The sequence below is a fragment of the Oenanthe melanoleuca genome, chromosome 7 (genome assembly GCF_029582105.1).
Source record: "Oenanthe melanoleuca isolate GR-GAL-2019-014 chromosome 7, OMel1.0, whole genome shotgun sequence".
Classification (NCBI taxonomy): Eukaryota; Metazoa; Chordata; class Aves; order Passeriformes; family Muscicapidae; genus Oenanthe; species Oenanthe melanoleuca.
The window spans coordinates 20,638,460-20,663,453 of record NC_079341.1 but is presented as its reverse complement, the minus strand read 5'-3'; the positions used below and the strand labels follow the sequence as shown (position 1 = coordinate 20,663,453).

Sequence of the window (24,994 nt, the reverse complement as noted above, 5' to 3'; positions counted from 1 at the left end):
AAAAATTCTAAAGCTCTTTTTCTGAAGCAAAATTTTCAATGATATGGACTACACCTCCTTTCATAAATTAATATATTTATTATTTTAAAACAGCACAATTTTTAGTACAAGTGGATTGCATTTTTTTGTATGAGAAAATTGAGAAAACTAATCCTCAGATTAGATGGAGAACCCTACCTGGAGTGCTGTAAAGAAAGCAGCCATTTATTGATCAGCTGTAAGGAAAAGCAGTTTTGCCAAAGAGCATGTTCACAGGAGAGTGACAGCCCAGGCCTTGATTTAAGTGACTGCTAGTTCACATTGTAATACTTTATTTTTGAGAGTAAGAACCACTTCCTATTCATCAGTACATGAGCAACTTCTACATTAAAAAATGGGGGTCTTGTTGACTTCCCAGAGGAGATTTTGCAGTGTAGATTCCCAGAGTAGCAGCTGTTTTTACTATAAAAATAAGCAAAAAAATCACAGTATTATATATAATAGCACACAAAGAAATTCAGGGCCATTGGTTTGATTAGGTATCATTCAAATCTTTGGTGAAAGCTGGTTACGTGCTTGCCTTGAACAGTTGTAGAACTGTAATACAAGAGATTGCAGAGAAAACACACTCACTTCAGGAACTGCAGTATAAAGTGTTTCCTTCTGCACATATTAACATTGTAGTATTCCTGATACCAATCCTAAAATAGTAATTATCAAGCCTTACACATTTCTGCAAAAATGTTTCTTCATTATTTTCACAGAAATTACCCCAGCGTTCATTTCATTTTTGATAGAAATATTATTATATTTTTATTCTGCAAGTGATCACCACGTGGCACTTTTATAATTTGTTACCCTGATATACAAAGGAGGATTGTGTCTCTTTTAGACTGAAATATCAAAAGGTAATTACTCAAGCAAGTACCATGCTTCCTAGAAGTCTGCAACATCATTCTGGTGATAAGACCTGATTAAATACAATCAATAAAAATGCAATAGTTGCTTGGCAACAGGAACCATTGTAAAGATTAGTATTTCATTGTGTACACCGATATCCCAAGAGCTGACTCTTGTCTCATCTTGATTTATACTGGCTCAGAGTACATTATCCTTGAGAGTTTTCTGGAGAAGTACCATCTAACAAGGAAAATGCTGGTGCTAGTGCAGTGAGAAGCACTGCTTTATGAAGTGGCTCATATGGGTATAAATATGCTTATGTGCTTGACCGGAGATGGAATGGTCTTTGTCAGTGTACCACTGTGTGAGAGAGAAATACAGAGAATGTTAGTTGCAGATACATCTAAATGATACAAATCAAACATGACAGACACAAAAAACTGTGCAGCCATTTGAAATAATCATAGCATGAGGCTTTCAGCATGGAGGCAAAGACATGATGGGGCAGGAAGCTGCCATGACACTTTAGTCCCTTCTTTGCATGTGGGATATGCTCTTCAGCATAAAAACAACATGTGGCTTGTCCACATGGAGGGTAGATTCAGCTGTTGGTGCCTGACCTCCCTTTGTATGTCCTTCAAGTTTGCAAAGCCATGCACTTGGCCTCCTTCTATACATCATCCTTTTTAGCACTGCTCCCCAAGGGCTGAGAGAATGTAGGAAAGGAAGAGCTTGCACCTTAGTCTGAGAACTTCCATGTACAACATAAGAAAAGGCAAAGAACTGCTTCTCTTGCAAATTCAATAAACACCAGATATGATGGAGAGGGTATTTGGGATTTTGCTGAAGCTAAACTTTCGTCCTATCTGTAAGACACTACTCATTGCACTTGGGTATATGCAAAGGTTAGGACTGGCTGTTTGTCTAAGAACACAAAAAATTTACAAAAATGAAAGATTAGGTAAAAAGGGTCGAATATGAGATGGCGTTGCTTTAGTTTTGCTTGTGCAGAAATGAAATAGATGCTTTATGTTCACATTTCAGTTACTGAACACAAAATGCAACTATATGAACTTTCATTTAAGAATGCAAGGAATTTATACATCACCACAGGGAGCTTGTGTTATTATTCTCATTTGTATAATGATAAACAAAACCGAACCATACCATTGCCTGAAAATCCACTTCAGCATCAACAAGAGCTTTGGAAATCTGTGCTGCTTGCTGAAAGTGAACATTATCTGAAAAGTGGAAGAGGAAAAAGGTAAACAAAAACTGCTTCTGTAATACTCTGGGGGAAAATCAAAGCCATGAACACACTAGACTCCCCAGCACTGCTGACTGAAACACAGATTAGTTGCAAAAAGCAGTATTATTTTATTGATGCAAATGTAACAGCCTTGCCCCTTCATGCTTTTGTTTTGTCAGTAGTAGAATTGCGAACCTGTCTGTAATACTAAAATGTCTAATTAACTGCAACTCACCATCTGCTGTTCCATGAATAAGGAGATACTCAACTTCCTTGAATTTTTCAGCTCTGGCCATTACTGTTGAACTCTGAAATTAAAGGAAAAAAAAGAAAAAAGGTGCTATTTGTTAGGATATGACTTGCTACCGACTGACTTTGATTCGTGTTGACACTGTCTGGGATCCTTCAGCCAAAACCAAGCACAGCCCTGCTTACCCCCCTCTGAACTGCCATGGGACAGGGTCACACATCCAGGGGCTGGGTGCTGACACTCCAACCACTCCACACCCACCTGCAGCTGTTACCAAGGTTATGGCTGCAGAGGAGCAGGCGGCTGCAGGGGGAAGAGCTCTGGAGTGAGGTATTCAGTGCATGGCCAGTGTGCTGGTAGCCTGCAGCACACCGTGTGCCATAGGTTTCCTGCGTGACTGCAGACAAGTTAAAAAAAAATGTTGCCATGGCAACAGTGCACCCTGTGAGAGCAAGGAGTAGATCTTGCAGAGGCTACACACGTTATCTTCCCCTCTACAAGGTTCACCTGCAGGTAAGGCACCAGAGCTAAAATGCCTCAGTCTCCAGTAAAACTGGGTAACCAGAAGTTTAGAAAAATGTGCTCTCCAAATATGAAACAGAAATGCCTGAATGAAAATCACTAGACCAAATCTCTAAGCAGAAGTCAAGCTCCATTTTAGGAATGGAAACACAATACAGTGATGAAAAGATGAAATATTCAGCAACTACTATAAACCAAGGAATTTAAAACATAGTAACAAGATATTCCCAAGAACATTCTAGCCCACCTGACTTGCTACTGTGAGTAAAGAATGAAGACAGTAAGGATTGCAAATAAGATTTTTAATTTGGGCAAGGAAAGGGAACAGGATGGTAAACTGCCATGAGCAGAGGAAGAAAAGGAACAACAGGGACAAGACATTTTAGGCTTGATAAGACAACCAGTTAATCTGGCAAGAAAAAAACCACTAAAAATTATGAACAGAAGAATTTAGTGATTTACTTTTTTTCTCCCCCATTTTGTACTAAGACTGTATCCTCGCACAAGGATTTGCATTTAGTACCCCAAAAAGGTCAAATACATTATACTACTGAGACACAGAAGTGCTCTAATTTCCTTATGTTTCTTGTACATACACTCATGAATTTTTAAAGCAAGTACAAATATTAAATTCCTTTTGTCATGGCAGAATAGTGTACCAGATCCCTTCCATACATGGAACAAGTTCTTTTTATGTATTCAATGAAATCTAAAAACCAAGTTCAGCAGACAGGGCAAAAAACCCTCACCCTCCAGTCTGTACCACTGCAGTTGCCCTCTTTTGATAGTCAAGGGCTAGAGAGCACCAGAAACCCAGTATATGGAAATCCACCAACAGTGGAAGCATGACATCTTCCATTTAGATGATTTGGTATTCTGGAGGAAGAGCATTTATCTGTGAGTGCCAATATATGGAGAGAGCACTTTGATGCACTGAGAAGCGCTGGTAAACCAGCTGACCAAAAAAAAAAAAGAGAAAAAAAATGGCCCAGTAAGATTAAAGACAAAAAACCCCCAACAACAACAACAACAACAAAAAAAAAAACCCCAAACCAACCAGTATCCTTTAAGTAAACGGTTTTCCACAAGTGACCAGGGAAAGAAGAAAGAAGAAGCATATGAGATACTTTCTCTATATTTTTCATCACTGGTAAAACTTCACTTGCTGTACTCACACACAACATGAAGACTTCCTTCCCTAAAATTTGCTTTAAGGACACGGTACCTTTGTGTCCTTAAAGAAGGTTTCAAGTTAGGGAGCACTCTCAAGTTAGGCACAGTTAGACAACAAAGCAACAGAAGCTGAACAAACCTTAAGTCAACAGCAAAAAAATGCAATTTTATTTACCACTTCTGTTTTATAGTTACACTGCTGGGACAAAGGCTCTGAAAAGGTAATGTGCACAAGTACTGAGAATTAGGCCCTGCTGAGTGTAACTGGCTTTTCTAAAGATCACACAGCAGTCAACATTTTATCAGCACTCCACAAACAAGTTAAGGTTTGGCTGAAACTGAAGGTCTCTCTCCCTTTAGCATATTCTCAGATAATAGAACAAATGTCAAATCAGTACAAGATGGCATATTTACAAAATTGTACCCTGTTTTGCATAACCTAATGATGCAGCAGTTCTTAAGGACTGAACATTTCAAATCTGCTAGAAGAAGATTGCCAAATCTATGACTGTTTTAAACACTTGCCAAAAGCATATCAAATTCAGAGTGAACTGCAAAATAATGTTCTCACAAGTTGAACAGTCTCTTCGGTATGCTTTACATGGCTACTGCGTCTGACCTCCAGAGCTCTGCCCTGATTCAGTCTCAACTCTTTTGCATCAGGGATGTTTTTTCCAGGCTGCCAGACTCTCTGCCATCCAGCCTAGGATTGTATTAGGAGCACCACCCATGCTTGCTCCTCTCTTTCACAAAGCTCTCATTTTTAATAGTTTACCTTAAAAGACACTGAACATCCCTAATTAGCCCACTTAGTAGTGTGAGTTCTCCCTCAGACTTGACTCCTGACAAACAATGTTTAACATCTCAGATCTTCCACCTTCAATAAATCTAAAACCTAATGTCACAGTAATACAAAGGTAGGATAGGATGTACCCCTCTTACCAAAAGTAGTTTCTTGAGTCTATATGTTCAGCCACTAATAATACTCTACATGTTAGGACTGTGCCTAGCAGTGCTCATCTTCTCTAAGCAGTTGTGTACACCATCTCATTTCTTTTAAATCAGGATGCATACTACAGTTTATGCAACTTTTCACTTTTTGTGCCAGCTTTACAGCAATGCAGTAGGATAGAGAATATATGATGCAGCACACAAACCTGACAGCACAGAGTTAGCAGTGCAAGCTTTAACAGCTTCAGCTGTATGTAGTAGCTTTCAGTACAGATTCTGCATTCACCTCAAAAAACATTCATTTTAGCACACAGCTCAATGTCAAGGGGCCAGGAACCTGGATATTAGGACTGGGACATGGAACAAAGGGGCTGTAAGCCAGGAACATACTGGGCTGAAGTCAGTAAGGGTCTTCAGCAATAACAAAATCCCACAACGCTTTCACTGAGGTTACATGAAGAATAACAAACTCACTGCTCAAGCCACCCCACCCTCTAGGTTAAAAGTCAAGTCCAAGTACTATATTATTTGGAGCTTTTAACAACAGATGAGGATTTAAGTTGCCTTTTCCTTTCTCCAGGAGCAGCAGCGAAGTGTGACAATCTGATCTAGGCAATTACTCCTCCTCCATCTAGCCACCATTCTCCCCAATTAGTCCTCTGAGTAACACATTTGAAACCTTTAGCTCTTTGGTACTGGCAGTTTCAACGTGGCCATTGCCAGCAATGGATACCGTGCCAAGAAAATCCGACTCCTGGCTTGAAAGGATTAAACAGTCCTCTGTTGCCATCTGTGCCGTGAAGCTGGTGAGTGACTTTGTGCACCCAGAGCGTTAACGTTCGTTCTGCACAGCGACAGTAACTCGTATTTACACTGCTACCTCGCAGACCTCCTACTGTTCCCACTGCCTTCAAGAAACACATTTGGAGAAAGGCAGGCAGGCGGCTGCAGGCTGCTGGTCAGTGCCTGCTGGGCACAGTAGCTCAGTGTTAGAGGAGGGAGACACAGACACAGCACCAAGCTGTCCAGAAGTTACTACCACCATCCCCACTCTTGACAAGAACATCTCATGTAGCAGTTGACAACACTAGAGTACTGCAAATTTATGTCAAACCACATGTTTCAGTACATATATCTATGCACTTTTATGTTTTATCATACTTCTAATCAATGCAACAACCCTCACCCTTTTTTCTACCCATGACACTTTTTAAAAGCAGACAACCAGTGCTAAACTGTCTTCTACCCTGCTTACCAACCCAAACACAGAGAATGCTCTATCTCCTGCTCTAACATCAGCATCACCATGGCTGGACTCTTCTGTGAAACACTGCAATAACCAGGCCACAAAGAATCCCTCAGATTCCTCACAGTTCTCCCATAACCACTGTATTTTCATTCAGGCCTGAAGCTAACAAAACCTAACACAAAGTTTGGCTGTTCTGCCCTATGTCCAGCTATCTGTGCCTTTGAAAAGCCTTTGAGATAACAAAAATCATCTGGCACATGGAAGAGAAAGTCAAACAATTGATAAATCATGCTGTAACAAGCATGAACAATCTAGATGCAATTTTCTTTCTGTAGGACACGTGGAAATTCCCTCACTTCTGTGTAAACATTGGTCATATTAGAACAAACTTTAAACACCCTGTGTTTATGGAGATTGGGCCAACATTTCAGTTCTGATACTGCTGGCTCTCAGTTGGTCTGCAATTTGATATGATCACAGTACAGACAGATTTGCCTACCTGTCAAAGTGTTCTACTATTGAGGAGATTTTGCTTTCCCTGGAAAAAACTTGCAGATTCCTAAATCAGGGAAGTTCACACAATGCCCATTAAAAAAAAATTCAGAAAGAATGGGAGTACATTATTTTTTGTGAGATATGTTTAAGATAAAGCATACTTTGCTCACGAACATATAAATTTTAAAACAAATTTGCTTCTTGGTGGTTAAAATAGAAGTTTATACAGATGTTTACAGTCTGCAAAGTAGTCAAATGGAACTGAACAAAAAAAACCCCAAAACCCAAAGCACCAACACACCAAACAAACAACAGAAACCCCACCATCATTCACCAAGAAGAAGCTGCCTTGTGCAAATCCGAACATGTGAAGCTACAGCCTCTAACAGCACAACACAACAGTTCTAGCAGGAAAGAAGAAACCAACTTATATCTCCCCACAGGGAAAGAACTAAACTGTTTAAAGAACAATACAACAGTTTAGAAATGAAGCAACATTAAAAAATGAAATAAAGCTATTTCTTTCTTACATTATAGTTCTTCAGATTATCATTTTCTGTAGGAAGGCCCATGTATCGCTCTGTGTATATTGAATCTGAAATTTAAAAAATCCCAAAATTAGAATCTGCTACTTAATTTTCAGTCTCTCTGCCATCAATTTTACCCATTGATACAAGCAGCAACAATGCATACTGGAAATCAGGTTTTCCACAATGAGGGGCGTAGGTAACCATCGTTATTCAGAATAGTTAATCTTCTTGTTGCCATGGACACCTGAATGCTGAATATTAATATAGTACTTTGTGTCAGTGTTTCCTTATTGTTATTCTTTCAGTAATCCTAAAAAAATTACTGAAAATGTTGCAGTAAATAACTACCATCTGAAAAAAACCTTACATATTTTATCTAAATGTTTACTACCAAAATATGTAGTAGTATATTAGGATTCAGCTTGACTGAAAAAAAATTATTTTCCACATATTTTTTCCCATTTTTCCATTTGCAGATTTGCTGCTTTCAGTCATACAAATTAATGCTCTGCTGCCATATTCTAATGTCCATTTGACTTCTCAGAGTTGTTGCACTAGAGGTTTCTTTATGCTGAATATGCATGCCTCCATCATCCTTCATTTAATAATCTAAAAGTGGAATTTTTGATATCTTGATCATTAAAAAAATATTTCCTGTCATATGGTAATATTCATGTCCAAAATATTACGAAGATGCTGCTATGTCCCCAACAGCTTACTGCTACTGCCTGGCAGTATGATCTGATCTGCTGAATTAGCTATTATACAGCCTCTGTGCTACTTGCAGAATGATAAGTTATGCCTTATTTAGCAGAGGTTTGCCAGGAAAAGCTTTCCCTTGAATGTTTTTGGACAAATAAAAATGAGGAAAATGTTAAAATGTGTTCAGATTGTACCAGCACTTATTTATAACTTTACATAATTTTTTTAATCTGGGAGGAGGGCCCCTATAACTGCATTTCTAGCCTCATGCAACTACTTGAAACCTTATGCTCTACAGGCTTGCAGCATGTAGTGACTTGTCCACTTGATCAGGTTTTTCTCACATCAAGCTATTCTCAAGATGAATTAGATTTATAAAATCCAAATTTTACATGCTAAAAAAACCCCTGACCAACCAACCTAAGGCAATTCAAATCCTATTCTGTTACTTTGAGAAAGTAAATTAGAAGTTCAAGGTTAATCCTCACAGTTCATTCTTATAAGTGAAGTTTCATTTTGAAGACACAAAAGTTTGATTGTGATGGATTTCTGACATACAATACCGGTTTCAAAGCAAACACAGACAATTACAGCAGTACTAATAACATTACAATGATTTAGCCTGCATTAATGGTTAAAGAGACTATCTGAAGTTAGGGATCTGACTTTTAAAAATGGGAAATAATATTTAGCGAATTGTTTTAATTACAAAATGCAGTGGCCACGAGTTCATAAACACAGACCAAGTGGCATTTACGTGGCATCTAGTAGATAATCAAAAGCTCTGCGCCACGAATCCACACTTTGCAGCGTGTGCACTGAAGACATATGGGAATCCTTGTAACGAGGAAGACCTCACATACCATAATATTGCCAGCGTGACACGGGGGCAACCGCTATTCCACACTTGAACACGCCGCTCCCGGAGCCAAGCACCATGGAGGTCACATATCCCCCATAAGACTGAGAAGAAAACATTGCTGTTATTTTAGTCGGAAGGGAAAGGATGGGGCCCATCTGCTACACAGTTCATCAGGCATTTATAGGCTCAGCATTTTTCATATTAATGAACTCCATTCTGAATTTGGGTCAGACCTCAGCCAGCCGGCTCCGCCGGGGAAGCAGGCACCAAACAGCGCATGGCAGCTGTGGCGCTGATGAATGAGAACTCGGTGGGGAAAAAGGGCGCAAACGCTGCCCAACTGTGACTCAGCTGAGGATGACTCTGCCTGGCAGCACCGTAGGCAGCAGCAAAGACAGGAAACAAGACACTGCTGCACCGCTGTGTCCCTTCCCGTGCTGGGGGAGTGGGTGGAAGCAGAGCTCTGGCCCACAGTGTGCCTGATGAGTAGTTGCAACAGGGCATCCAAAAATTTACAGCTCCCTTGGAGCAGGCCTATGGTAGCTCGCTCCCTAACTCTCCCCCAAAGTGTCAGGAGCAAGACTGTGACTGGGGAGCGAAGGATCTGCTGAGTCTGTGGGAGGAACTGTGCAACAACACACTCCTTGCTACACACAGAAAATTTACTCACAGTCTAGCCTGATACACAGATGAGTAAATATCTGACACACTTGAGCATCCAGGCAGCAAGATACCTAAACACTGTCACCAACCGCCCAAATGACTGCCCTCACAAGAGTTTGAATGGGTTATTTAGGAAAATGTGCCCACCCACATTCAAAAACAAGAGCTATTTTTGAATCTCATTCCTGTTTTAAAACCAGATTAGAGGCAAAGAGAATTGCATCTTATTTCAAAGTCCTGAAATGTTTGCTCCAACTTCAATTCCTAGGTTGTTCCAATGAGATTAGCAAGGTAACACATGCTCTTAGTAATTAAATACTGTATAAATGCCAAACCTGGCCACAGTAAAGATATTACTGCTGAATGTATGGCAAACAAAATTCATGTACATAGTGACAGGCTAACAATGAGAGGCTGACAATCTAAAACCTCAAGAGATAAAAAAAATCGTTTGCCCACAGGTTCAATGTCCAGGATGCATAATCCCAATGTAGCTCCAAAGAGGAATGCTCTTGTACTACTCATACTGAGGGTCATAAGGACTTAAGATGGGATTGCATCAAATCATCAATTTCTGCAGGAGGAATTTTCCTTTCGCTACAGTTAATATCATTACATATGACTTCACATAACAGAGGTATTTATCTCCAGAAGAAAAGCTATTAAAGACACCATATTGCCATCAAGCAATTTATTCATTGGTGCCTGCCACCTGTGGTGGCCAAATTTCAGTTTACAATTCAGCACTGGAATCACTAACCCTATGTACACATTTAGCTTTGTAGCTGAGGGGGCATGTATATGCTATTAAACTACTAGATATTTCCATCTACTGTGCCAGGTTTTAAAGATGCGTCAAGTTAGTGAAATCTAGCCTCTGGTTGCAAATACCACCATAACCATCCCACACAGCTGGCTCAAATGTAATTTCATACATTTTTTAAAATCAGTCATCCAACTGAAGAAATACTATTGAATACATACTTGGAATTTTTTTTTCCTTTTTAGTATAGGTACTGTACACAGGAACACATCCATTTAAATTGGTTTTAAATCCCTCCAATAGTCCTAATTTCTCTTACCAAGGCTCCTGAATGATTGCAAAAGGCCAGTGTATAAACATACTTTTAACATGAACTTCATCAGTTCAAGTACTGGATTGTGCTGTGACCCCAGAGGTGTCTCACATGAATCACTACAGGATCTCACACACATGGCAGCACAACAAATAGTTGTTAAAATTAAATAGTATTCCCACCAAAATTATTTGAGTACTTACCCAACCCCAAATAGCTATTCTGTTCTTATCAACAAAGCTCATTTCAGAAAATTTTCTGAAAGCAAACAGAATAATTAAACACTTAACAAACTGCAAGTATCTGCCTTTCTACAGACGTGCCTATTTCTTATCAAGTCTGCCTCTTTCAATTGTACAAACAAGCATTTTCCACTTCATCATAGTGACTGTACATGAAAACATAATAATTCAGGCACGTGTGTTTTAGGAAATTTAGAAAAACATCTGTGCATATGACACTTTGAAACCCCTCAACCCACACTCACTGACATTTGTGTTGTATTAGGTTAGATTTTACTACCTGCCTTGTCTTTTTTAAAAAAATGCACAAAAATAAAATTGAAGCAGTAAGGAACAGACAAATATATATAAATACAGTCACCATTAAAAAAAAAAAATCAAGAAGATTGTCAAATTCTATTTGTTTAAACTCCGTAATGTTTTAAATTCCCACGTAAAAAAGCCCTGTAAGATCACTTCATTGCAATTCTGAGAGATCCGTACTGGGATTGTTTGTTTTAGTGAGTTTCTACAAGCATAAACCAAATGACAAACATTAATTATGATTTAAAGGCTGAGTATTTCTCATACTTCTGTGACAACAAAAATTTGCAAAAAGCTTGAAGTAAAACTTCCATCTCCAAGTTCCTTGCTAGCGTGTTCCTCCACTAATATGACACATATAATCTCTATAAAATTTTCTCCATAAAATCAGGGATATGGTTAATTGGTATTACAGCATTAGCTCTCTCCTCTCTTTTCAACCATAAAATGATGGTTTGCCTATAAATGACACACTTCAGTGTACAAAATTAAGCAGAATGCAGTTTTTTTTGCCAAAATTTTCAAGATGATGATTTGAAACCTTTTTTTTTTCCCCTACACGATAAGCATGTAAAAGAAGGAGCAGGTGTTGACCTTTCCCTGTAGCTCACCTGGCTGCTTCTATCTGATCTTCCACTTCATATGTTCCCAGCCTCCTGTTTATTGCATGCATGATTGCATCCCCCTGGTAGCCGCTGCCCCTGCCGTCGAAGCTGGCCACGATGATCTGCTCCGTGCTCGCCAGGTACGTGGCCCAGCTCATCCGGAAGACTTGGTCTACTTTCTGACTACAAGGCCCTGCATACCTAGGGAAAAAACGTCACAAAATCCAGCCATTTACTCTCCACATGTTCTCACATCAAGCATTTGAAATATAACTATTGCTGACAATGTTGGCCTCTAAAACAGGAGAAACTTTCAAATTAAACAGTGGAAAAGCATCACTGACTGACTGCAAGGTCCCACTATAAGCAATATCCTTATTTAAAACTTCAGCTGTTAATCAAGAAAGCAGCCTAGATTTTTTTTTTTTGTTTTACTCCTTTTTGCTCTAAGAAGATACCTTCATTATTTTGACTTTAAGCAGAAGTCCAAGACAGGTTTTCTTTTGTTTTGGCATATCTAGTCACCTGAGTTTCAAAGTGTTCTCTAACTGTTTCTGTTCCATTCACCCATGATTTATTTCATTTAAGTCTGAAACCAATAAATAGGCTTCAACTGGAAAAATGAAAAACACCATTTTCTGCATTTTCAGTGTCTCATCAGTCTGAGCTATTTCTTATGCAGAGAAAAATGAAGCAAAACTACAATTTTAACTTTTTACTTTAAAATATTTCAGAAGCACTTGGTCACTATGAAATTATACTCTGAGTGCCTTGATGGTAAAATTCTGTGCAGTGCACTTAACTAGCCACTGTTCAACAGAGTAAGAAATAGAAGAATGGCTCCTATGGCTCTACAGTGCACTTTTATCAGTTTTAAAAGCACAGAAAAAGGTCCTGGGAACTTAATTCAAGCTATGGATCCCTATACTTCCAAAGTAATTTCTGATATTAAGACCACTGTTAACCCGAGATGATCCTGACTATGTCCAGGTAAGTCAATAAAAATAGTATCATAATCTAAACAAGTCTTAAGAAGCCAATAGCACTGGCTGCTAATTAAAACGTTCAATAGGCACATCAAAAAGTGCTACCAAATCGCTTTATATAAAGATGTATCTAACAGCTAACAGCCAGATCCCTCATAGAGTCCCTTTTTGTAAAAAAGGAATAATTTAACATTTTTATATTAAGGCAGAGCTAAAATTCAGTAGTTCACATTTAGAAGAACACCTACCAGGATGAACATAAGTGCCTGAGGAAGACCACATCGATCAGCACAGGCTCATGGGCTTGTATTTATGAAAAAAGCCACAGCAAATGCACTCCTGACTACGTTTGTCATGATGACATTAGTCAACACTGACTGACAGTCAAATATCACAGAAAAAATGCAATGTCACACACACTACTTCAGCTTTAGAATATAAGGCTTATGCAAGGTTTCACTCTCGAATGTGATTTCATCAAAGATTACTCCTAAGGAACATCACGAGCAGAGGAGGAGGTAAGCGAACACGAACGTCCTGGCTGGTAAATCACACAGAATGTATCTGCCTCAGTGCCACTGCCAGGGTATGTGCTCATTAAGCATTACATCATCTTAGGGCACCAGAATCCACCACGAACTGGGATAAACCCTGATTTTTCATTCCATCTTAAAACTACTTCAAGTAATAATTAGAACACATGCCAGTTTTGTGTTTCCTTATTAAGAACATTTGAAGTAGATGAAAGTGATTATTAACACAACACTGCCATGTGATTGAAAACTTACACATCAAGGAGCAGAGGGTACTTCTTTGATGAATCAAAACCAGGAGGCAGAATCATTTGATACCACAGGTCTAAAAGTGAAAAGAGTTTGACTTAGGTCAGCTTTCCAGTGAAATTATTTGACATGCATTACAATTCATACCAGAGCACATTTGAGCCACCCCCCATAAATTAAAGAGCAGTTTCATTGTCCTAATATATACATGTAAAAGTTCCTAGCTAATCTAGTCATTTTTTAAAATGCTTTTCAGTTAAATTAACAGAAAGTAATAAAGTCTGGGGACTCAATATGCCGTCTCATGACATTATTCTAAGCTTACATGTGAAACTTGTTATGTCTCTACAGTGGTAAATCTAAAACAGGCTCAAAAATAAAATTTCTCTCCCAGCAGAGGAAAGAAATTCTATATTATTTTGAACCTGACAGATAGACTTTGCTTGACAGTTTGTAAAGCATCCCAGAAACATATCCAAGTATCTATTATTTTTGAAGCAATATTGATTCCAGTTCCATTCATGTTGTTCATCCTACTCAAGTTGGCTGCAAGCTGAACATTTTAAAGGCATATCCTGTAAGTTTTGCAAACTGAATGGCTCAATTGTTCACTCATGAATTTTAAGAGAACTGATGCTGCAATGCTGATGGGCTGCACTGCAGTAATAGTCAAAGTACAAATCTTATAGAAATTTGCAAGGCATCAGAACACTGAAATATAAACAATCTAAATTGAAGACACTAAAATATTAACTCTAACTTATGCATACTCTATAGTCACAGGGTTGGATTTCTTCTCTAATAAGCTACATGGACTTGTGAGCAGACTTGAAACTTTAAGTAGGACTACATAAATGGATTTGCTTCTCCTATTTTTGATATTAAAAATAGATTCCCCTTACCCAAAAGCTTTTACCCTGAAGACATGAAGTAATAAGAACAAAGAGGAATGAAAAAAAATATGAATATACAACTGATAGCATGAAGAACATCTTTAAATCTCCATCTTTCCAGGAAGATTTCATCTTTAGCCCTAGTAAAAATGTGACAGAAATAAAAGACAGAAAACACAAAGATAACGAGAGTTATTATATAAATAAGGTAACAGTGAAAGAAGGAAGGCATCAAAAAGAACAGTTAGCAATGACTGACCTAACTCAATACAGTTTGTAAAATGGAATTCCATTAAGAGTATCTGCTCATTTTACCAGGAGGAAGTTTGCCATGAAAAGAAAGCAAGTAGCAAAGGCTGGAGTAAGAACAGTTTAGACAGGTAACTCTGCTGGGCTCTCTGATGTTGCTCAGCCTATGAGCACACCAAGAAAATTTCTCTACCCAAATTCTGAGGGGCTCACAAAGCATTAACAGTTCATTTTCTAGCATTTTGGTCTGGTCTGTATTGAGGTTTATGCAGTCTTGGAAAGTGAATGTGCTTTTAAGAATGACTATTCAATGCAAATCTATTTGATCTATTCAATCCTCCACACAAAGTCAAAGGTGATAGCGTTGAAATGTCGCTCAAATGTTTTCTCAAGATTTTTCATTTAGACTGTGTCTGCTTTTTCATAGTAACGGAACTTCTCTACTCTCCCAATCTGCTAACACAAACCAAGGGGACTTGCACCTGTAAATCAGAGAGATCTACTTGAATTTATAATGCAATTTCAATTCAACAATATTAAAGAGCTTTGAGTTTGTGCTCCAACCTCATTTCTCTTGTTTATTTAATGCACTGTTAGAGACTTCTGGTTTCAAGTTTATTATAAAGGAAAAAGGAGTTAAACCACTGCATCATGAAAACATGAAAATACAACACTATGGAAAAAGCACATTCTAAATAAGAACATTTTGAGATTTCAGAAAATAACATTTGGAAATGTCCAAAAAAATCATCTTGCCTCTAAGTTCTGAATAACTGCAAGAATTCCCATTAACACCCATGTGTCCTGTCATGCTCCTCAGCAGAAGAATCACTTGGTGAAAAGCAGGGATGGGAGGAGAAAGGTAAAAGACATTTTTGAACTTACCGTATCCACCTATTCTAAGAGTCTGAGTTCTTTTTGAAGGCATCTGAATATCTTTCAATGAATTTTCCAGTTCAGTGTTATTTTCCAAGTATCTGAGGACTAAATATCAAAGTAAGATTCAAAAACTAAACATACTTTTTTCAAATGCTCAGGGCTTCAATTATGAACTACTTTAAATATTAAACCTGAGATGATGGCAAGTTAAATTGCAGTTTTAGTTTACTGCAGTTTTCATTTTTCCTCTCAGTTTCAATGTTTACAGTATAGTTTTCCTTCAGTTCTTTTCCCCCTGTTTTTTCAGCTAAATACTGTTTCAGAAAAACAGAACAATTATTCAGTAGATAAGTCATACACTACTTACTGCTTTCTAGCCCAGTGTAAAATAATGTTATATAAACTCTGAATAAAGATATGTCAAACTATATAATTTATTCTTCCGGTAATTATTTGAAATTAAATTTACCATAACTGACATTTTTATTATTATTCAATGCAATGAGAACAAAATTAGAATAAGTTTACAGAGCAATTTTCTGGCTCAATATAAACTGAAGACAATCCCATACCTCCATCATCAGTGGTTTCGTGCAGAGTAGACATGGGCAAGCCAGGACCTGTTAACAGGACATAAAACCTTCATGTTTGCATGCTGGCTTGAAACACAACACATGTAAAGCAATTGGAAACAGGTAAATCATAAAAGCTCAGAACTTGTTTCCCTCCAGTCTGCTCAAGGTAAATTTTAGGTTAGCAGGGCCCAAATTCAAGCCACAGGATCCCACAAAATATTAAGACTGTCTCAGAAATGAAACACATGACTATGAGGGACTGAAGAAAGGAATTTCCACTCGCAAGCAAAGCCTATGCCTTGGTTGTGGACAATGGTTTGGCCATCAGGAAGTCACAGGGACCACAGCAGTTGTCTTCAACCATTTTAAAAATCTGACAGAAAATTCCCTGTCTGCTTTCTATCCTTCTCGCCCATGGATTAAAGAAGATCTTGGCATATTAAAAAGTAGCATGAATTTCAATTTAAAGTAATTTTGGAGATGATTTAATTTTTCCCACACTTTGATTAATTTAACCCTAGTACTATCTAGCAGGAGCACTTACAGGTCAGAGACTGACTACAGTCCCACTACTTACCTTATGATTACATTACTTAGATTTTTTTTCTTGACCAGCACTATCTTATTTTATTCTCATATGTAAAGCACTGCTCTTTACCCAGTCTGTTGCTTGTCACACTTTCAGAGCCTCCAAATTCCTTCTGCAGGCAGAGCTCTCCATGCATCTCTCAAGGAGATGCACAGTGGACAGGAGTGTTTTGCAGCTCTTTCAGGTCCACTGACAGATAGAACTAACAAGTTTTATCCTAGTAATTTTTGTCAAGGTACTTTTGAGCCTAGGAGGCAGTATGTTTTTCCACTGCCAATACATTTATCCAATGTTATCAACACATATCATTGTTACACAGTACATATCAAGATCCTGACGAAGTGAACTTCACCACCCAAGTAATCAGTGAGTCATGTTTATGTCAATTTATTTGGGATATACTCACCGAGACAATTTAGCTGATAATACTGTGTGTCTTTGCTGAAGGACACAGAATAATACTGGCATCTTTCTTGATCCAGATTACAGCTAACACATTTAGTAATTTTTGGATTGCTTTCCAAGAGCATTCTGAAAAGTAAATGAGTTTCATCTCAGAGGTAATTTTTTTTAAGCTATGTTAAACCAGTATATGTTCTTTAAATAAGATGGCCAAAGGAAAAATGTTAAAATTCAGAAGTGATAGAAATTGATTCAAAAACTAGAACAAACAGAATTTCAACTTTTGAGTTCAATTAATACTAAATTATAGCAATACGAAAAAAAGCATGAGAGTTATTCTTAGGGTTTTTTTGCTTGAGGATTGGTTGTTTCTTCTCACAATTTCCCCCCTTTGTCAACTGAATTTATAGAAAAATATTTCAGTTATTTTTGCAGTTTATATTCTTACACTGATTTTCATTAAATATCATAAAGAGGATCCCCTGTTAGGCTAAACATCCGAATCTTTACATTTTCAATTACTTTTTCTTAAAGCTTCTCATTTTCATTAAAAACAATTTTACTCATACTGCAGAAAAAAGAATTTCTTACTTGTAAAGATTTCTTCTTCCTGGCATTTTCTCATCATTTTCATTACTAATGTAGTATCTACAAAAGCAAAACATACTGGTTTTAATAAAATATTTACAGTATAATATTTAAAGTTTTTATCTGACATCTTTAAATCAGATTTCTAATAAATTAAATGACACTTTATCCCTGTTCTCTCTCTGTGCTTGCTTAGACCCTTATGATAGGAAGAGGTACCTTATTTACAGATACTTACAAATATTGATTGGTTACAGCTTCTATGCTGATCACTTCCCATTTTCCTGAAGTAATTGCTATTGGAGCCTGGAGCAGAGGAAAAGGCAAGGCAAAAAGTAGAACATGAAACTCCCTGATCACCAAAAGAAACACAAGCCAGCAGTGACTGCCCTAGACAATATTCCTCACCTCTGAGCCATTTATGTAATGGATGTGCTTGTAACCTGCTGAGTCGCTGAAGACTTTGTAGTAGGAAGAATTGTCGGGTGCAAAGTGAGGGACAGATGGCTGGAACTTGAACATAAGAGAGACGTCTATTAGAGCGAAAAACAAAACTCCAGATCCAAAGCGATAAATTTAGGTTTTAATATCTCTAACCAGGAGTCTCAGTGCTTACAACAAGCCATCAATGAATGTACTGCACACATTTTGCCTTCCGACTTAGTAGGTAGAACCTGTAGCCATCACTCTTAAAATAAACACACTTGAAACCCTTTCCTGCTCCTTAAGCAGCAGAATTTCCTCAGTATTAGTCCTGGCAGTGATCCACAAATATCCCTCCTCCCCCTCTCCCCCTACAGAATGTGAAGTACTTTTGGTTGTTTTAGTTTTCTCCACTTTTAGGAAACAATATGTGCATCTACTTTCAAAGGCACTGTTTTATTCTGTCCAATGCAGCTGCAACCTATAAAAACATAAACTTTGCAAATTTATATTTTTCTTGAATTTCCCATTTTAAAACATGTATTTGTGAACAAATTCTTTGAACTCAATTTTTTTTTTTAGCTTAACAGTGAAGAATGTCATGCTCTATTCAAAAAAACACAAGCTGCTTTCCAAGAGAAAATTTTGCAAGTAAGTAGGTGACTACAGAATGATAGAGAACTAAAACTGGAATAATATTTTCATGAAGGAATTATCCATTTATCAACTGAAAGCGACAGAAATGAATCAATTTCTTCTACTGACTGCCATTTGAATGTGCCACATATGGTAGAAAAAAAGAGAGGAATGAAATTGAGCTGAATGAAATAAAACGTATTTCTGTTTCAAAGGATCTTATTTCTGTTTCTTATTTCAAAGGATCTAAATGCTAATGGTAATTAGGCAACACAATGTAACTGCCTTGGAGATGTTATACCCATCTTGAAATGATAAAACAAAGCTGAAGCAATTTGCCTCCGGTCACTCAGAGAGCAATGACTGAAATTATATCTTTCTAACCATGTGCTCTAAATAACCTCTCCTTGTTCCCAAGCAACATTTTTGCAAAAAGTAATCTGGCAAATATTTTGCTAGCTTTTCCCTTATTTTTCAAAGTGTGACTTTCCTTTAACTCAACTGGCAAGCTCTAAGAGCTGATGACCTGGAAGCCTTATACAGAAATGCAGGCTTTCCTGAGCATTCTTCATTTAAACATAATTTCATTTCTATTAAAAAAAAACCAAAAGCAAAACAAAACCAAAATCACCAACAAAAAACCTAAAAAGCCTTCCCCCCAAAAAAACCATAACATTATAGATACAAAGAGAGGATTATATGTCTGTACTCTACACACATAGATAATGTACTTGAATTTGACTATACATATGTATGTACATATATACATCTTGCAAATGTATAAAAATATTCCTTATCAATCAAATATCATTTTATCATCCCCAAGAAGGTGAAAATTAAAAAAAAGGAATAAATGTAGCTATCCCATCCCCTCTTTAATCCTCCCTACTCTCTATTTCTTTCTCAAATACAAGAATCGTACAGTGAGATTATCATTCCTTCCAACAGCTCCTAAGAAGTGGGTTGTCTCTTTAAAAGAAACAAAAAACCAACAACCTAGTTTAGTGGCACAGACTTGCATTTTGCCCTCTCATTTTGCACAACTGTTTACAAAGTCTGCAGCTTGATCATCACATTGTCTAATTGTGAAGCCTTTGCTGCAGAGAAGCAAAATGTGTCAGCGTTAAGGCCTTCCTTTCCATATCAAATTTGACAGCAGGTGGGTTGATCTCTCATCTTCATACTGCGGATGATTTCATCCCTGCTGTTGCCTCCCTCTTTGCATTTCTTTAAACTTTCATTTTTGACTTCAAAAGTGAATTAGTGACTAAAGCATAATCAGTGTGTGGAAAATGCGGGAGTGGAAAGTGTACTCTGTGTTCTCATCAAGAACTCTGAAACTCATTTCTCCCTCCAAATCTGAACTTTTGCATCTCTGCTTCACTTCCCCCAGATCTTCTGTGTAGTTCATTAGGTGCCTACTCTCTACCATGTACAAAAGGACTGAGAGGCAGCCTGTAAAGCATCATCCAGACAGTGGTGGCTGGCTTGGCAGAAGTGCATGAAAATTTTACTTGTGTATCTGGCCAGTTACATGCATGCTGTCCTCACTTCCCTTCAGTACATATTTCATGTGGGGGTAAGGGAAATAAATAAATAAGTAGCCCCAATTCAAACCTCGAATAGTTTGTTGTAACCCGATACACTAAAAATTACTTTTGTCCTCTATGCCATCCTTCTGGATGCAGCAGGACAACCAGAAGGCAGGTAAAAACCAGCATAGCTGGCAACTCTGCAGAACAAAGGAAATTCTGAATCTGGGCTCCTTCATTTCCCCCTTATCTAGAGCTATAAAAGCAGCAGGTCAGAGGTAGAAAGGAGTCTGGAAAGGGTGCTGTGCTTTTGGTAAACTGAACATAAAAGAACTGTAGAATGGTGTGGGTTGGAAGGCACCTTTGAAGTTCATCTCGTTCCAATCCCTCTGCCATGGGCAGGGACATCCTCTACTAGACCACGGTGCTCAAAACCCCATCCAACTTGGTCTAGAACACTCCCAAGAATGGGGTATCCACCGTGTAACCTGTTCCAGTGCCTCACCACCCTCACAGTGAAGAATTTCTTTCTAACACCTAATCTGAACCTACTCTTTCAATTTAAAGCCATTACCCCTTATCCTGTCAACAAGATGCACAGGTCACGCAGAGCATGATTAGACCTTCAGCCATACTGCACTGTCAGCCCAGCCTGGGAGTTTGGAACCCATTACCCACAAAAAAATAAAGATTAACCCCAGGTGTGGGGGGACATCTGAGATCTTTTCTTGTCCTGTACATGCTGCAGCAAGTGAGAAGACTGGACCTACACACAAGAGGCACTGCAAAATGCAACAGGCTCATGTAAAATTTTCACAATTATCAGAATTTAGCACATAGCAGTTTTAGAAAATTGAACACTTACTCTGCCAATCCAGCCAGTTGTACTTTCTTCAGTATGCTGTTTTTCCTAAGAACGAAAAAACAAACAATCCCACAACAATTATGTTTATTTAGCACCAGGCTTTATTTCTACAAAGATAAACATGCAGATATATTCTACTCCTTTCTAGTTTAATTTATCATTGCAACTCTCCTACCTCATTTTTCTTACCTCTGGACATGACCAGTTACCATTTGCAAAGTCACAGACTGAGAGGACTGAAAAATTCTGAATTCTTCTGAGCCACTGCAGACAAATCCTTTCATCTGTCACCCATGTTACAACACTCAAATAATGATCCCTGAAAACAGCAACAACATAAGATATTTAAAATCCTCTCTATAATAGCATACCATACAATTGCATTCAGCAATTCACTGAATGAGACTCATCTGGCTATTTTCATTTCAATCTACTCTTCAACAATAAACAATGATGCAAATGTAATTGAGCCATTTTTTCATCAATTGTTTTTGCTCCTAGTAGATGCCTTGGTTATTTTCAGAGATACAATAAAGAATTAGACGGCTTGAACAAACCCACTTCCAGAAAGACTGCAATTAAATTTTAACAGCTATTCTCTAATGCATAAAATAATAGCTACTCCAGGCTGTTCATAAATCTTGTACTATGTGTTTCTAGAGGAAATTCTTCTGAATATTAAGTTGTATATGCCTTAGATTAAGGAATTTTATCCTTAGCTGCCTGAAGTTGATTGCTTGTAATTATTTTCTGAGCGATACATACTTCTGTTCAATTTAGTAGTTATTTCCATTAGTTACAATGGAGGGAGAAATCATACCAAAACCAGGTATTACTGTTTAAATATTTTACTTTCACCTTTAGAATACCAGCCAGCTGACATGAAGAATGAAGTCTCAGTAAAAAAAAAACAAAAAGAATATTCCTGTATATTAATTTTAAAAATGCACCACATAAAATTTAGTGGCTTTGTTTACCATAACGATCTGTTAGATGTACTGTATTTTCTTTTTTTAGATCCCTTCTATCTCCTTGAAGCCTTATAAACTAAAATAAAACAACCTTCCCCTCCAAAGCAAGTATACATTTTTAACCATAATTTGCACATTTGACTTAGTTCCAAGTTCATGTTCCCTTTTCCCCCAAAGTTAGTTAACAAAAATGTGTGGGAAGTTTTGTGATAAGAGTATCTTTCTGATCACTGCAGTTTGGGAAGGGAAACACTACAGTTACTGTGGATGGATTAAAAATATGTCAGCTGGTTATCAAAAACCTTCAGATTTATTTCTAGATTACAGTTTCAATATCATGTTTGGAAAGGATCTATTTCTGCATTTATATTTGACTGAGAAGTCAGCAGGTCATTTAACTGCTACTGCCATTAAGTCTGCAGGAGCTTGTTTGTAAAAAAAAGAAAAAGGAAAAGAAAATCTATTTTTTCCTGTACCTGTAATAGTGGTTTCCCTTGTTTTGTATAAGGGGAATTAGTCCCATACTTTTAATTCCTTCAGAGTGAGAGATGCTGACAATTCTGGTGACTATAAATCATTAATCAGACAAGATGGACATTACAAGGAAAACAAACAAAAAATATTATTTATTGAGCTATTATGATAAATATCTCTCCCCTGTAAGAGAGGGTATGCACCTTCAGCATTCAACAACCCAAAAAAAATTAACTAAGCTGCAATTAATTCAAGTATAAAGTACAGTAGTTTTGCACTGCCCTTCCTCATTTGTTACTGGAAAGGAGTACTCTGCAACTACTCTATTCAGAAGTCAGCTTGTTTTAGGACAGATCATTTCAGACAAGAAGGATCCACTCCCTTCATCCTCCCGCTGGCTAACAGGATCCCCCTGTATCAACGGTGCCCCAACCAGCCAGGTGGAGTGAGGTATGCCACCAACTCAAATTTAGTTTTGCTCAAAATTTAGCTCCATGGAAGTAAAAATAGAATTTTCCATCACAAAAACTAACCTTTCCTGTCATACAGTGGTATACATATAAATACAATGTAAATATTCAATACTTTGTGCTTCCAGAAAAAAAATAGCCAACAGCAATGCTGCACGTTGCTCATCTTTACCTACTCGTGTACCTTTGCTCTTGCAAAGTTCCCCAAGACTCGTTCTGGCCACCTCAACTTTTGCAGGGCACATATGATGAGACTTGACCAGTATTTGGATCAACCACTGGGAGAAGGAGTGAATTTTGATCCTTGAACTCATCAAAATTCATATTTGTATTAATCCTGACTAACAGAGCGGCAAATTAATTTAAAAATGGATGAACTCCACGTAACTCACACCTCTGTTGGCCAGGTGGGTAAGAGACTGGAAGGTAGCTGATGGTTATTCTCCTCATATCAACTTTTATAAGATATTAACAAAAGGCAAAAAAAACCCTCTAAGACAGCAAAGATCTTAATCAGTACTGAGCAAAATGTAAAGGGCTTTTAATTGTGAGGCAGTGGAGTTCTGGAGGCATGACAGCTATCTAACATGTAGCTATTGCAGTGTGACTGGAACGGAAGGATAAAGAACAACATATTCATAAGAGTTTGCATCTCTGCTAACACATGGATGTTACACTGTGGTGAGGACAGGAACAGAAAAGTACTGATTTTCCACTTACAGCTTTTTGGCCCCCATGTATAAAAAGCTGGTTTTATGCATAAGCTAACAGACCTTTGTTTTTTTCCTGGTTTATCAGTATAACCTGTGCTTTCATGTTTGTAAGTGCAAACCTCTAAAACATTTCCACGATACTGTTAAAAAGAAAAAAACAAAACCCAAGATCTGGGATACCAAATTGTGTGCATGCACTTTAAATTGATGGAGCTGCTCCTTAAAAAAATACATTTATATCATGTTGTGCATTTCCAGTGGCATTTTGAGGAATACAATTTTCCATTTACTCTGAGAGGTGCTGATTTTCACCATCTTCCCAAAGAAAACAAACATTTTAAGTATAAATCTGAAGACAACCATGATACCTTGCCTTAGCAAGGAGACTGCTTCCAATGAAATCAAATCTTCACTTACCATTAAGGTTTTGTTTTGTTGGTTTTTTTTTTCCCCAGTGAATTGAAATACATATATTATAATTTGATTATACAAAAACTTGCTCATATTAAAGTTGTACTGTGAAATGACTTCACCATAGTTAGACTCCACTGAATGTGATGAGCCAAGAACTTGTCACATTCTGAATATAACATACATGGAATATGCCATCTATATATAATCACTAGGAGGATAATCTCTGTGCAGATTTTCTCTGGTAAATCTTGTTGCTACCAGAGCCATATTACAGAGAAAAACTGCCATATACACTGAATACAGGGAGGTCACATATAAAAGCTCCACCTCTCCCAACAAAAGAAACAATCAAATATCAAATATTTAACAAAAATTTCTCACCCTGATTTTATTTCTGCAGGTGGAGAAATTTCAACAGGCCTGGCTTCTTGAAGTGAAGTGGTATCCACAATAAAGAATTGTACAGTTGGATTTGTAGCTCCTGCCTAAAAATAAAATTTTTCAATGTACTTTTGAAGAGAGAATATTCTTGGTGAAATAAGTATTTGAAATTATAGATTAGTAAATTACTACAGACAGAAAAGTAAAACCAGCCAACTGCAAACATGTGAAAAGACAAGTTCCTAAATGCAGCTTTATGACTGATACATAAATTTTCCTTTGTATTTTTCACAGGGCTGTATTTGACCAGATCTCATCCTACATGCCACACACAGCACCTAGCAGAGAAACAAATCCATTGCTAACACACAGGAAAATGCTTCTCCATGGAAGCAGCACCTTACATTAACTAATCATATCA

The 24,994-nt window shown here is 37.6% G+C and overlaps 1 protein-coding gene across 1 annotated transcript in view; it reads right to left on the bottom strand.

Annotated features, from left to right (window-relative positions):
* Positions 1-58: 58 nt before the first annotated feature.
* DPP4 (dipeptidyl peptidase 4) overlaps positions 59-24,994 on the bottom strand; it is a 39,539-nt gene continuing 14,603 nt past the window's right edge. The window contains exons 10-26 of the mRNA XM_056495982.1: positions 24,574-24,677; positions 21,340-21,469; positions 21,151-21,195; positions 18,103-18,207; positions 17,933-18,000; positions 17,698-17,754; positions 17,111-17,235; positions 16,113-16,160; positions 15,547-15,645; positions 13,526-13,595; positions 11,758-11,952; positions 10,805-10,859; positions 8,864-8,963; positions 7,299-7,363; positions 2,364-2,436; positions 2,047-2,120; positions 59-1,239 (exon numbers count right to left, since the gene is read on the bottom strand). Coding sequence (XP_056351957.1) covers positions 1,141-1,239; positions 2,047-2,120; positions 2,364-2,436; positions 7,299-7,363; positions 8,864-8,963; positions 10,805-10,859; positions 11,758-11,952; positions 13,526-13,595; positions 15,547-15,645; positions 16,113-16,160; positions 17,111-17,235; positions 17,698-17,754; positions 17,933-18,000; positions 18,103-18,207; positions 21,151-21,195; positions 21,340-21,469; positions 24,574-24,677 — 1,512 coding nt within the window. The 3' untranslated portion in view covers positions 59-1,140. The remainder of the gene's footprint in view (positions 1,240-2,046; positions 2,121-2,363; positions 2,437-7,298; positions 7,364-8,863; positions 8,964-10,804; positions 10,860-11,757; positions 11,953-13,525; positions 13,596-15,546; positions 15,646-16,112; positions 16,161-17,110; positions 17,236-17,697; positions 17,755-17,932; positions 18,001-18,102; positions 18,208-21,150; positions 21,196-21,339; positions 21,470-24,573; positions 24,678-24,994) is intronic.